The following is a 13,945-nucleotide window of genomic DNA, read 5'->3' as shown; positions in this document are numbered from 1 at the left end:
ACAGGGATTTAATTGTCTTCAAATGTTTTTTAGAATTGGATATTTTCAATATTGTCTCACTCAGAGCCAAAAAGCCCAACATTTTTGCTATTTATACTGTCATCGTATATAGATGTGTTCATATCCCTTCCTCTCTCCCTCTCTGCCTTTTGTAAATAGTGTTCAATGACAGATACTGCTTTGTGTGTGTGTGTGTCATGAAAGATTTGAGCACATGATCTGATCGTTTTGTCCGTTTTTGGTTTTATGTTTTTATATGTTCCAGGGAAAACTCTTTTCAAAATACTAAAAAGCTAAATCAACGTAAGCTTGTACATTTTCATTATAAGTTACTAGTCTGTAATAAGCTTTCATATAAGGAGTATTCATACTATATTCCCCTATAGTTTTCCCCTATGATCCAATATGCCTGTCCTGTCAGTTTTTATTATTATTATTATTATTATTATTATTATTATTTTATTGTTTGTGATTTTTGTCTTGGATTGTACAAATTACTTTGATGCACACATACTTCTGTTGAATTCCAGGGGGTGGCGCTAGAGAGTTCATTTGTTTCACACAAAACACTCAATTGCACATTCATTTTAATTTCTCCCTCTGGGTAATCTAATCTGTTATTTAATATCTCAGTTTTGAAATGGGTATTTTGATGGTGGCAGCTTGTGGCTTTAGTGTGAATATGCCATATCATGGAATGACATGTATGACTGTATTTGTGGTAACATCCTTTCAGCTGAAGCACCTATATGGGGTTTCTATCGTGTCATCTCTATGGCGGCATTATTTGTAAATATAAGATGTGTAAGACTGAACAACGGTTATGATGAATACTCTTTTGTCTTATTTATTTCATATTTATTTGTTTTATGGTCTTTTTCTTTTTAAGTCTCATCAGATTTTGTCGTAGGACTGACCCGTCTGTCCTAACAACACTGCAATATGGACTGAAAATGCTTTTACACATGTCACAGATCGTAGTCTGAGATTCACTAAACGTTATGGAGAACTTCAGGACTGGATAGCTGTAAAAACATATGTTTGTGTGTGTGCTAAGTACAACAATTTGATTTGATTATTTTTATACTTTAGTTTGAGGGTGTCTAATGCCCACATACCTTTCCTTAGCCTAGTCCTTTAGTTGTAGTGCTACAGGCATGTATGGTAGCTATGCACTTTGTATTCACATTATTAGAGATATATGAAGCAGGTTTTGTATTTTTTTACATATTGTACTTTTTACTTGTTCCTCAATAAATGTAACTTGTGATGGTTACACTTGTTATGTGCATTGGTGCATTGCAACTTTTACACTGCGTTCAATACATTTTACTAACTCATGCATTCATTGGGAAGTGAACCCATGACCTTGGCATTGTTTGTGCCATGCTGTTTATACAAAACCTATAGATCATACCAATAAATAACATTAAATAAGCTAGATATAGGTAACAATGGCTATGATGTTTGCAACACAAAGGTTGTGGGTTCAGTTTAGGCAATACATGAACTGCATGATGAAATAAATGGGTCAGTAAGAAGAAATTAATATTTTCATTCAGCATGGATGCATTTAATTAATCAAAAGTGTATAAAAATAATAATAGTAATAAATAAGACATAATAGATAATAACGAATTCCTGAAGGATCATGTGACACTGAAGACTGGAGTAATGATGCTGAAAATTCAACTTTAACATAAAAATACATTTTAAAATATATTCAAACAGCAAACAATTTTAAGTTGTAATACTATTTTACAACATTACTGTTTTTACTGTATTTGTGATCAAATAAATGCAGCCTTGAAGAGAGCACAACCGACCCCAAACATTAAATTAACACTTTTTTAACAACAAATGTTTGCCCCTTACATGATGAAATTTGAAATGGTGACACACCATAAATATCAATATTTGAACCCTTTCTAGGGCATGAAGGGAAGTCAAGTAAACAATCTCAGATAGATAGATAGATAGATAGATAGATAGATAGATAGATAGATAGATAGATAGATAGATAGATAGATAGATAGATAGATAGATAGATAGATAGATAGATAGATAGATAGATAGATAGATAGATAGATAGATAGATGAGAGAGTGCTGAGGTTGCGCGAGGGGACTGTGTGTGTGTGTGTGTGTGTGTGTGTGTGTGTGTGTGACGTCATGATTGCTCCTCCAGCTGATGGGTTTCCTCTTCTCTGAGGGCATAAAAAGGTGAGAGGCTGCTGCTGTCTGTCCTCTCTGTTTACCCACCGCTTTATTTCGTCTTTCCTCCAGCTCACCGAAAGGCTATCTCATTTGCTTTTGACTCTAAATGAGCTGCCTTCCCACCCTAGTCATCCTAACGATCTGAATCGCAGCAAACAAACTCACACACCGGCAGAGACGCATGAGGTCGGTGAGATATCTGTGCGTTATGTTGTCACGTGCATCTGTGCTTTTATTCGTCCTCTAGCAACTTATTTGCGTTCCCTGCGCGGTCATTTTGGGTGGTGGCACCCCGGCGATGCTGTTTGGGGAGGATTATTCTGGAAAGCATCAAACTCGTGTCGGATAAATGCTTTAAAAGTTGCGTTTTACAATATTGCAGCTGCTCTTTTTGTAATGCAAGTTATTGTAGCTTGATTTGGTGGTATGCTGGATGCATAACCTATGCTTATGAACGCCAGAATTGCATTTGACGTTCTATTGAATATTTGTAAATGGCTGACAGTAAATGATTACGGTTTTACATAGTGCATTTCCGTGGGTGATTCGCCTTTTGTTGTTGCATTTGTCAGTCTATCATGTAAATGCCATGTCATGGTTGGTGAGCACTGGCGAATGTCCAGACACATGGGCAGAGTTTAGCTTATAATGCAGTTATCAAACAGTGTGTTCAGGCTGCTTTTCGTGCATAACTTCTCAATACATGTCTGCTGATATTTCCTTTTTCAGTATTGTCACTGGGTTACTGAACTCCTTGCATGATAAACAAGGATACATTATATGGCACTATATAAGCTTTTAAAGGCAAAACAAGTTTATGTACCACGGGCACGGAAGAGTTATTATACATTAAGTTTCTTTATATATATATATATATATATATATATATATATATATATATATATATATATATATATATATATATATATATATATATATATATATATATATATATATATATAATATATTTTTTTTTTTTTTTTTTTTTAATTAGGTTGTTAACTAAAAATTAAAGGAATAGCGGAGGATGTTTTACTTCCTGGTGGGTAACCTAAACTATTGGTCCTCCTAATTGTCAATCATTCTGGTGAATCAATCAAACTTTTCAAAAAGTGGAGAGGGCGGGTCTTATCTAAAATTTGGAAAGATCCTCCGCTATACCTTTAAGTTTGTCATTTTCTAATTTCTAAAACTATAGTAGGCTAGTATCTTAATGATACTAAAATAACACTGAGGAATTTACACATAATCTGATTATACATATTATACATAATTAGGCTACATAAGATACCAGTATAGGTGGTATTAAAGTTTAATTAAGGAGGGTCGCCCCATTATGGTCATATGCAGTGATGCCATGGAAACTTTTTTTTTTTCTTAGTGTAAAGAATATTTTAATATTCTGAAGAACCTTTTTGCTAAATAAAGTGCCTTTTTGTGCTGTGGAAAGGTTCTATGAATTTTAAAGGTTATAGATGCTTGTTGAGATCACATGACCCCATATTATCAAACTATTGGCTGCAAATAAACTGAGTTTGTGTGATGTTGCATTCATACCAATAGGTGTCAGTATAAAGTTTATGACCACTGTGTTGTTGGTGACATGTATTGCTAGGGCAATGTAAAGGTGTATATACTGCACATTATTTAGTTAGAAGTAATTACCATTTCATTCTGAACATGTAAGAGTCTGTCTTTTTTATTATTTTCCATAACAAATAGTGTGACCTTTCTATTCATTCCCCTGTCTATCAGAGAGACTAAGATCATGGTTCAGCTGTCACCATCTCGGACTCTAGAGACGTTGACCGTGGAGAAGGATGATGACCAGGACAGCCCTAAATCCGGGTCCCCTCGAGTGCTCACCGCCCTCCAGCTCGCCCTTAACCCGGCCGCGACCACCTATTACGGCTACGAGAAGTACATCGAGGACGGCCTCATCTGCCTCAAGCACAAGATCCGTAACATTGAGAAAAAGAAGGTGCCTTAATTATGTTATTTGGACAGAAATGGCATGAAAGAATGAGTTGTATTGTAGTCCGATGGAATTGGTTTTGTTTTACTCGTAGAGCATCAAATTACCTTCTGACTTTTTTTTACAGCTGAAACTGGAAAGCTACAATGAGAGGCTGGAAAAGGGGGAAAAACTGAATCAAGACCAACTGGTAATCGTTCGTCTTTTTAAAAAAAATTTTTTTTTTAAATGTGGTGCATTTTGGGAAATATAGTGCTTGTTTCAAGATCCCTGATGTATGGTAATGTTGCAGGATGCTGTGGGGAAGTACGAGGAGGTTGTCCACAATCTTACATTTGCCAAAGAGCTCCAGAAGACCATTAGTGCCCTCACACAAGATGTAAGGCTTATGCATTTGTAAAGTACTGAGCAGAATGGAATTGTGCTGAATGGTTCACCGGATCTTCTGATGCTCTCCGCCGTAGTTGTTGAAGGCTCAGCGGAAGGTTGTTCGCCAAGAGAAGATCATGAGGATCGAACAAGAGAGGAAGCGTCTGAGCTTGATTCTCCAGGTGCAATACGTCCTCCACAGTCTGCAGAGAGAGGACGTCCGGAGGAACTTCTGCAACGCCAGACAACATTCCCGTCACCTGACCACACGGGACACGGAGAGTTTGCTGGATCTGGCGTCATTGTTGGGATGCAAACGAGACCATAAGATGAGGTTTGTGCTACGCCTGATAATGCCTTCAGCTCTATAGTCAACGCTTTTGTATTTTTTCTACACGTTTGATTTCATTACAAAGTGCTTGTCATTTGTGCATGGCTCTCTTGGATTCTTGATTCTGATTGGTCAAACACAACATTCGGTGATATAAGTGTAGTACTAAAGTTTGTAATTGGGGACTAATTTCCAACATTGTCTGTCTGTTGTACCACTAAAATCGTTTTCATCTAAAAGTGTTTAATGTATATTGTGTGTATAAAAATATTGATTTTATGAGCCAGGTGTGTAATAGTGGGATAATGTACAGTAAAAAAAAACAAAAAACTTCAGGATGATACAAGAGCCCCTCTGATTTATTGTGCAATTACTGGCTTGACTGTATGTTGTCCTCAACATGTCTATCTGTGGATGCTGGTTATTTTTAATGCTATCACAGTACTGTATTTGTCTATTCAGCCTGTTGATGTGGCATGGTCTTCCTGTTGTTTCCTGCTCTAGTTTAGAGGATCAGATGGAACAGGCTGCTATTGTTTACTCTGAGCTGCTGGAAGGGAAAGAAAGACCAGTTGCTGGCTCGACATGTGAGTTTCTAGCTCATTCTCTGATCGCCAAATTAATTTGATGGCTTTTCACGTGTTATCTAATGAGCCAGGATGTTTTTTTTTCCTCTTCTATCTATATATATAATTTTTATTTTAATATATGAAGAGTTCAGATGCAAAAGCCTCTAAGTGCCATCTGAAATTCTTCTAAAATGAGTTTTTTTTTTTATCAAGCTTGCATATTTAATTTCACTTTAATGACAATTAATAGGTCATTTTCATTGCCATTAAAGTGAAATAACTGAACATAAACATACAAGCTTGATAAAAATAATCATTCTAGAAGGAAATTTCAGATGGCACTTAGAGGCTTTTGCATCTGAACTCTTCATATATGTAATGTAATGTAATAATATATATATATTTTTTTAATATATTATAATTTTAAGTGTTTTTGTTTTTGTTTTAAGTGTTTAAGTGTTATTGTTTATACTAGTGATTTATTTTTATATAAATAGTCACTGGTATAAAGTATTTCATAAATAAGTTAAAGGGCATACATTCCACAATATTGTTTTTTACCATTAATAGTGGTAAATGTATTTATTTAAAGGCATATTTTGTGTTCTGTATGTGTAATTCAGCAAAAATAACCTTTTTTATATTTGTGTGGATAAAGGGGCGTTTGAGACTTGCTAATAGGGCTGTGAGAGCACTAAGTCAAAATGTTTTGAATGTGAACGCTGTCGTCTTTCCACACAGATAAGCACATGAAGGAGAAGCTACTTCAGCTAGTGGACTGTGGCTTTTTTGACCACGTACCACTTCCTAAAGTTGACAGTCCAGAGAAGACTGAGGCTGTAAAGGCTGACCCTCCATCTAGGCCTTGTAACCTCTCCAGTGAGATTCAAATTTAACATCCAGTTTTTAATAATTTCAGCAGCCATTCTTTTACTCTAATACATGCCATTTATATTTCTGTGTTTTAGCACTGGTGAAGCTGAGCTCAAAAGAAGTGCCTCCCAAAGAGGTAAAAACAAGTGACCCTGATCCTTAAGCCTTCAACGCTATAAACTGTGTTTTGGAGAAACACAAGCAAGTCAGTAACTTCTGAATGATGCCAGTTTCTTAACAGACGATACCTACCTGAAACGAACGTCGATGAGCATAGGCCGGATGAGAAGGCTTCGCCCCGTAGCTGGAAGGATGAGTTTTTGGCTATGAAGCAAAGGGAGCCACCGGACTCATGGGAAATGGAGCTTTCTGATCCTCCTGTGTCCTCTCAGTCCCCCATACGGAAGCCATGGAAAGGGGCAGCAGGGTTGATTCCTAAGACTACAGACATCCTGAAGAGACCCACGGTTGACCCCAAGGAGGTGAAAATCTGTATTTTTATTTACTTTTCATTTTAATATTTATGTGGGAACCCCAAGTATGATGATCGCCTTTGCTTAAATACAAAGGCAGCTATATATTTTCATGAATACAGACCAATTTATACTGAAAGAGAAATGGAAATACAGCCAGAACAAATTATTGAAATAGCTTGAAAATAAGTTTACCTAACCATGTCCAAATATTTTTTTTTTTTAATAAAAAATGTTTTTTAAAGTGCACGTTTTTTTTCTTATTATTGTATGGACCCCTAAGGTCACCAAGGGCTCTGCGGACTGTAGTTTTAAAACCCATTAAAAGTTGCTGCTTGCACGACTGATCTTCCATGTTGGCAATTTACTCAGTTGGGCAACCGTTTAATATGTAACAAGGTCATTTTTCTAACTCTTCACATGTGTGTTGTCTTCTAGAAACGTCTAAAGAAGACCAAGGTGGAGCAGGACTCCAAATCGGTGAGTTATTTAGATCCATCATAAACTCATTTGTTTCAAAGCAGTTTAATCATTATTTTTATGCTTTATACTCTCAGACTCCTGTCGCAGTGGAAGTCTTTAGCTCTCCATCTCCGTTACCGCAAGACCCTGTTCAGCGTAAACAGCAGCTGGAGACTCTGATGGACCAGATCTCTGGCTCATTCAGCTTCATGCAGGCATGTATTATAGGGGATTTTTTTTTAAATTAAAACGCAACAATACTTAATTAAATTTAAGTGTAATTAAATAAATAAATTTAAATAAATGTAAGTGTTCAGAAGCTTTTCCTCTATTCTGTTCGCAGGAGTCTCATCTGGATGGAGAAACTTCACCTGTAAACGGTCGTGCAAAGAGATGCCATTCATCTCCAGGCTGCTCTACTCCTCTTGGTACACGAGCGCTCCATATTGAAGAGACAGTTCTCCCAAAAATGTAAATTCTGTCATTACTCACCCTCATGTCGTTCCAAACCCGTAAGACTTCGGAACACAAATGAAGGTCTTTTTGCTGAAATCTGACAGCTCTGTCCCTCCATTGACAGCTACACAACTGACATTTTGATGCTTCAAAATGTTCATAGAGAGATCAATAATCCATATGAATAGTGGTTTAGTCCAAATTTTCTGAAGAGAATTGGTCGCTTTATATGATGAACGGATTTAATTTAGGCATGAGGGAGTAATAAATGACAGTTTTAATTTTTTGGGTGAACTATCCCTTTAAGTTGCACATTTAAGATTAGGATGGTGTTAAACTGATATTGATAGTCTGCTTCTTTTAAACATGCAGCACAAAGGGAACTGACAAAAAGCCCATCAGATAGTCTGCCTCCGTCCCAGCTGGTGAGCATGTTTGACTTGATATGAGAGCTTATTTTGTGTATAACAATAAAAACATGAGGTCAGGATTTTCTGTGACTGACCGCATATGACATGTTGTGATCGTAGAGCACTCCTTTACAGATTCTGCTGTCTGGAGAGGGTAAAGACTGTCTGTCAAATGGAGACCGTTCTATAACCAACTCTGACCTAGATCTACACCATGAAGATAAGCCACATGTAAAGATTTTTTTGTGATGGTACAGTTATTGAATGTAAGATGCCAAAAAGTAGGCTTGTAATCTTAAATATGCTGTAATGTTATCTGTTGTTTGTTAGAAGCAAAGTGAGGGCTTCACCACTCCTCCACTGTACCGCAGGGGATCCTCCATCTCAGTCCCTCTAGAAAATCAAAGCTCTGTACAGGTAAGAACTCCACGGACAATTCTCATTCATGCTAAATGGAGCGCTCCTAAACCCTACAGAGATTGAACTGGGGAATTTCTTTTTTTTAATATATATATATATATATTTTTTTTTTATATTTGAGATTTGAAGGTTAAAATTTAAGGTTTAATGTTATTTAGAGGTTTTAGTTGCGTACATTTGATTTGGATATCTAATGCTCACTTTAATCTTTAATCACAGTTAATCTTTAAAATACCAATAGTCTAATCTTTACCAAATCTCAAAATGAATGGCAGTTTTTATACTGTACACTAATATTGTGGTGCCTAAATTCCTTACTTGGCCAAATAAATCTTTTTAAACTCTAAGGTATTTGTTTCAGACAGAGTTTTAAGTTTAAAGGGTAACTCTCGCCAAAATACAACCTAGGGTCTTTTTGTTTATCTACCCGAAGCAAACTTTCGTGTAAAAGCAAAATTAGAATGGAAACGTCACTTTTAAGTTTGACCGTATTTTCATTTTCGGTCAAACTGCCTTTTGAATGGGAGTGCTTGGGGCACTTCTATGATGGCATCAAACATCGCTATTTTTAAAACACTAAGAAGGCTCGACACAACATGAAACTTTGCTCGAAGTATCACCAGGGGCTCTACACATGAACTCGAGCATTGAGAACATTGTTTGTGTGTACAGAGTTTACTAAAAAATAAAGATTTTGAACAACTACTCACTGTGTTTCCGTCCGCCGGCATGTTGTCAGTCAAAAATAGTCGATCTTTGAATGCAACGTAACCATAGACTGTGAACGTAACGGAGGAGAGTAAAGATGGAAAGCTCCAAAGGCTTAGTTCCATATAAATTCACTAAGAATTTTTGTCGTTAGTGAAAATCAATATTGACCTTGTATTTGAAAAAGGATCCTCATATAAGAAACAATACTAAAATTCAGAGTCAGTTCATTCGCATTCGGAGATACGCTATTTTTGACTGACAAAATGCGGGCGGACGGAAAATCTTTCAAAATCTTTCGTTTTAGTAAACTCTGTACACAATGTTCTCAGTGCTCGAGTTCATATGTAGAGCCCCTGGTGATACTTCGAGCAAAGTTTCATGTTGTGTCGAGCCTTAGTGTTTTAAAATAGCGATTTTTGATGCTATCATATAAGTGCCCCAAGCCCTCCCATTCAAAAGTCAATTTGACCAAAAACTAAAATATGGTCAAACTTAAAAGTGGCGTTTCCATTCTAATTTATGCTTTAAAATGAAAGTTTGCCTCAGGTAGATTAAAAAAAATACCCTAGGTTGCATTTTGGCGAGAGTTACCCTTTTAAATTTGCAGCCTTGCAAGAAAGTGATTTTAAAAGTTTCTAACCCTGAGCTCAGGAGATTTAGAAGACTTTGTGGCTATGGGTGTTTACAAGTGGAAATTTAAATGACTGGAGATGTCATATGGTGCCATGGAAATGACTATCCAGTGCCTTTAAAACCTTGTTTGGGATTGACTTTATTTTTTTGTATTTTTTGTGTCAGGCAGGAAAGCAGATGTTATGCAATGGAGTATCATCCTCTGTGGTTGCGCAGACTTTTACAACCCCACCTAGTCACCGATCCATCAGTGCAGAAAACAACTTCCACAACATCCATTCTGTGAGCATGTTTATCTCCATATGCTTCAGATGTCCCTACCATCAATTCCAGTTTATTTAATGCAAAACATCCTATCTGAAGCCTGTCCTCTCCTCATCAGGTGTTTAACGTGGCATCTTTGCCAATCAGTGAGAGTTCGGGGATGAAGTCAGATGAGAGTGGGTTCTCTGAGTCTATGCATCTGAGTTACACGTCAGCCAAAACCCAGAGTTATTCCACCGCAAGCACCCAGACGCCACCTGAACTCAACCTACCTGAAGATGACCTACAGATTGGTAAAACATGACCTACAGATTAGTGACACTCACACTTTCTCACACGAACTCTCAGACTGTTGAATTTTGCTTCTCTAATCATGCGTTTTTGCAGAAGGCCAGTACCAGCTGGAGTGTCCGGTCAGTACAGCTGGCCACGCGTTCTCTACCCCTCAGCTACAGTCTCGTCTGAGTCAGTCCTGTTACCCCCGCGGTACAGCGAGAGGTATGACGCGTGCAGGCAGGGGTTTGGGTCACTCATACAGATCACCCGGTGGCTACAGAGGTACCTTCCTCTTCCTCGGTCTCTTCACTCTGTTAGGCTTTCTTTTTTTGTATTGTGTGCAGATCACGTAATGGTGGTGTGTTTTGTTTTAAACTTTAACACAGAGCCAATGCATGAGTTCTCTTGTTCTTACACAAACTTTATATACTATTTACTATACTATTTGTTATCTTTGCAATTTGGAGCAGACCTGGATTAATAGTATAAAACCTGCATTTTTCTTTCCTTCTGACTGATTTCCAGGTGGTTATGAGGCCTACAGAGTGAATATGCGTTCTCCGGGAGGGGGCTTCATATCCCAGACACACAGAGACCCTGGATCTGCTGTTTATTTATCCAGAGTAAGTTTGTTTTTACTGATTTACTTTATTTGCTTAGTGTCAACACCAAAACAATGTATATTCACTTTGTGTTGTAGTCATTGCGTTATATGTAAGGGATAATGTAGAGCGAGGCGGTTGTTATAGCGAATACAACCCCGACAGGCTGATCGGGAATCAGCCTGAAGGGGCTGTATTCGCTATAACAACCACCTTGCTCTACATTATCCCACATATTACATGGCTACCCACCAAATAAATCAATAATTTGACACAAAATATTGATTTAAAAAGGAGTTTATTGATTTTAAAAACGATTGTATTGCTTCCGCTAAAGAAAATAGTCTGTTCCGTCTCTACGGTTAGAATCCTGCGTCCATATCAACGCTCTGTTTTTCATGGCAACGGTGTGTTATACTTCGCAGCGGTCTGTTATCAAGAAATAACAGACCGCATTCTACATTGGAATTCAACCAAGCCAAGTATTATATATTATATATTATATATTATATTATTATATTATATTATATTATATTATTATATATTATATTATATTATATTATATTATATTATATTATATTATATTATATTATATTATATTATATTATATTATATTATATTATATTATATTATATTATATTATATTATAGGTAATGTTTAGTTTTTTGTTTAAAGTTGCATATTGGTTGTATTATAAAAAGAACAAAAAAGTACATTTTCTTTTTATTTTGTGATGTAGGTATTATATAATATATTATGCTTTTAGTTTACTTTTATCTTTTTTTATTTTAGCCATTTTTGTTTAAGCCACTTATAGTTTGTATGTTATGGGTCAGGGTTACTAATGCCAAAACAGCAGAATTAATTTTGTTTTCATTGTGTTGTAGGCAATATTTTAGATTATATATTATATTGGGTCAGTTGTGATTTTTGTTTTACCAATAGGAAAACGGGTATCAGCAGAGCTTCAAACGAGGTGGAGGCACAGCAACTCAACGGAGCAATGGTATGAGCAATCTCCCATACTGGTATTTTGTAAAAAATTATATTTAAAACCGATACTTTCATTTTTTTTTTTTAACATGGTCCCTGTTCAAAAGTTAAGTTGTGAGGAACAGTGTTGGGGGTAAAGTAATGTGAGATATGTAATCCAATTACTTTCAAGTAACTAGTAAAGGTAAGCATTCATTTCAAATGAATCAGTTTTTTTTTTTGTTTTTTTTATGCGCAAGCCCAGCCCAGGTGAGGAAAAAGTAATGCAATGCAATGGTTACTTTTAATTGGTCAAATTGATGGTCTGTCTTTGTCTCTTCCCCTCTTTAAGCTGGTTGGAGTGACTCTTCTCAGGTGAGCAGCCCAGACCGGGAGGGTGCGTATCCGCTCGACTCAGGAATCAGTGACACTCTCTCCATCCCGCCAATGGAAGTGCCCATCACACCCCAGGGCCCGCACACTATGATGCCCGTACACGTGTACCCTCTCAACCAACTCCGCGTGGCTTTCTCCGCCGCCCGTGCGGCCAACTTCGCCCCTGGCACTCTGGATCAGCCGATCGCCTTCGAACTGCTGCACACCAACCTCGGCGAAATGTTTGACACGACCAGCGGCCGTTTCACCTGTCCTGCTGCCGGCACTTACGTCTTCATCTTCCACATCCTGAAGCTTGCCATCAGCGTGCCCCTGTACATCAACCTCATGCGCAACGAAGAGGTGATGGTGTCCGCGTATGCCAATGACGGCGCTCCGGACCACGAGACCGCCAGCAATCACGCTGTCCTCCAGCTGTTCCAGGGTGACCAGGTGTGGCTGCGGCTTCACCGCGGCGCCATCTACGGCAGCAGCTGGAAGTACAGCACCTTCTCTGGTTTCTTGCTGTACCAGGACTGAACATCTATCTCTAAATGGGCACAAAAAGGGAGGATGGGGCATTTTGGATGTTCTTTGAAAGCTACTCTGCACTTTATTGCGCTTTTGGTTACGCATGGTGCACCTGCATGTTTGAAAGATGTTCAATAGTACAAAAGTCAGTGTTAAAGCTAATGTAAGATGTTTTGCTGGTGAACGTTTACATGGGTTTACCTGGGTTGTTCTTTTTATTTAATTATCATTATTTAATATATATATTTTTTTCTTTCTTTCACTGTTTTGAAAGTCTTTACTGTGTACTTGGGTGCACAAACCCGTAACCCAAAGTAGCTGCATTTAGTGTGCACTAAACTGAAATCCTAACATTCAGAAACATCTTCTGGTGCTTGTTAGATGGCCCTGTATTCTCGCCTGTTCATTTTAGATGAGAGAGAAAGAGAGAGGTTTCCCAGCCATACTAAAGTCTGCAACATGGTGCCTTTCTGTTTTTTGGGTCGTTGAACTAACACATTGCTTTGCAAGAATGGAGGATTTTTTTTCTGGTAATACTTGACACGTTGAGCACTTTAAATGACTTGGTGGCCTTGTTGGGGTTTTGGGTGTATGTGTGCTAATCTGCGTGTTTGTCTGTGGAATACTGTGAGTGAATCAGTTGAACACCGACTCCGCCGAGAAGGCGTTTAGGCCAAAATTGCTCCCTCTTGTGCCTGAAATAAAAATGTGCAGTTCACTTCTGTGATGGCTTCATTTGTGCATCAAGTAAAGCTGTGAATGCGGTTTAAATTTGCAGCTGGTCTAGCCGTTTAGGTTAGTATCAATGCAGATAGTGTGGGATGTTTACCTCTATTAAAACCAGTCTCACAGAACTTGGGCTTCTGCTAATTTTCATCTCCTGAAGTTGCTTATTGCACTCAGTTTGACAACTTTCAAATTTGTGACTTAGCAGTCGGGGGTAAAACCCAGTCTAAACAGGTTTTCTGTTAAAATGTGAGTTTTGAATGAAAGTAAGCTTACAATATGCATCAGAGGGTGTCAATGCT

At 37.6% G+C, this 13,945-nt stretch overlaps 1 protein-coding gene across 4 annotated transcripts; it reads left to right on the top strand.

Annotated features, from left to right (window-relative positions):
* Nucleotides 1-2,209: 2,209 nt before the first annotated feature.
* caprin2 (caprin family member 2) lies at nt 2,210-13,635 on the top strand. 4 transcript variants are annotated; one of them, XM_081362906.1, is made up of 21 exons: nt 2,210-2,401; nt 3,971-4,196; nt 4,318-4,380; nt 4,483-4,569; nt 4,655-4,893; nt 5,395-5,477; nt 6,201-6,338; nt 6,428-6,468; nt 6,563-6,814; nt 7,244-7,285; nt 7,363-7,482; nt 7,611-7,695; nt 8,096-8,148; nt 8,254-8,364; nt 8,464-8,550; nt 10,063-10,179; nt 10,280-10,454; nt 10,549-10,719; nt 10,963-11,060; nt 11,985-12,045; nt 12,364-13,635. In XM_081362906.1, exons 1-21 carry the CDS (start codon nt 2,397-2,399, stop codon nt 12,924-12,926), a joined length of 2,817 nt encoding a protein of 938 aa, XP_081219032.1. In that variant the 5' UTR covers nt 2,210-2,396; the 3' UTR covers nt 12,927-13,635. The 4 variants fall into 4 exon arrangements, with proteins under 4 accessions (XP_081219032.1, XP_081219033.1, XP_081219035.1 ...); XM_081362907.1 differs by having other exon boundaries at nt 2,220-2,401; nt 8,269-8,364; XM_081362909.1 differs by having other exon boundaries at nt 2,244-2,401; nt 8,269-8,364; nt 10,549-10,659.
* The last annotated feature ends 310 nt before the right edge of the window (nt 13,636-13,945 follow it).

Source organism: Scardinius erythrophthalmus (assembly GCF_964197995.2).
Source record: "Scardinius erythrophthalmus genome assembly, chromosome: 4".
NCBI lineage: Eukaryota > Metazoa > Chordata > Actinopteri > Cypriniformes > Leuciscidae > Scardinius > Scardinius erythrophthalmus.
This window is presented reverse-complemented; position numbering and strand designations above follow the sequence as displayed.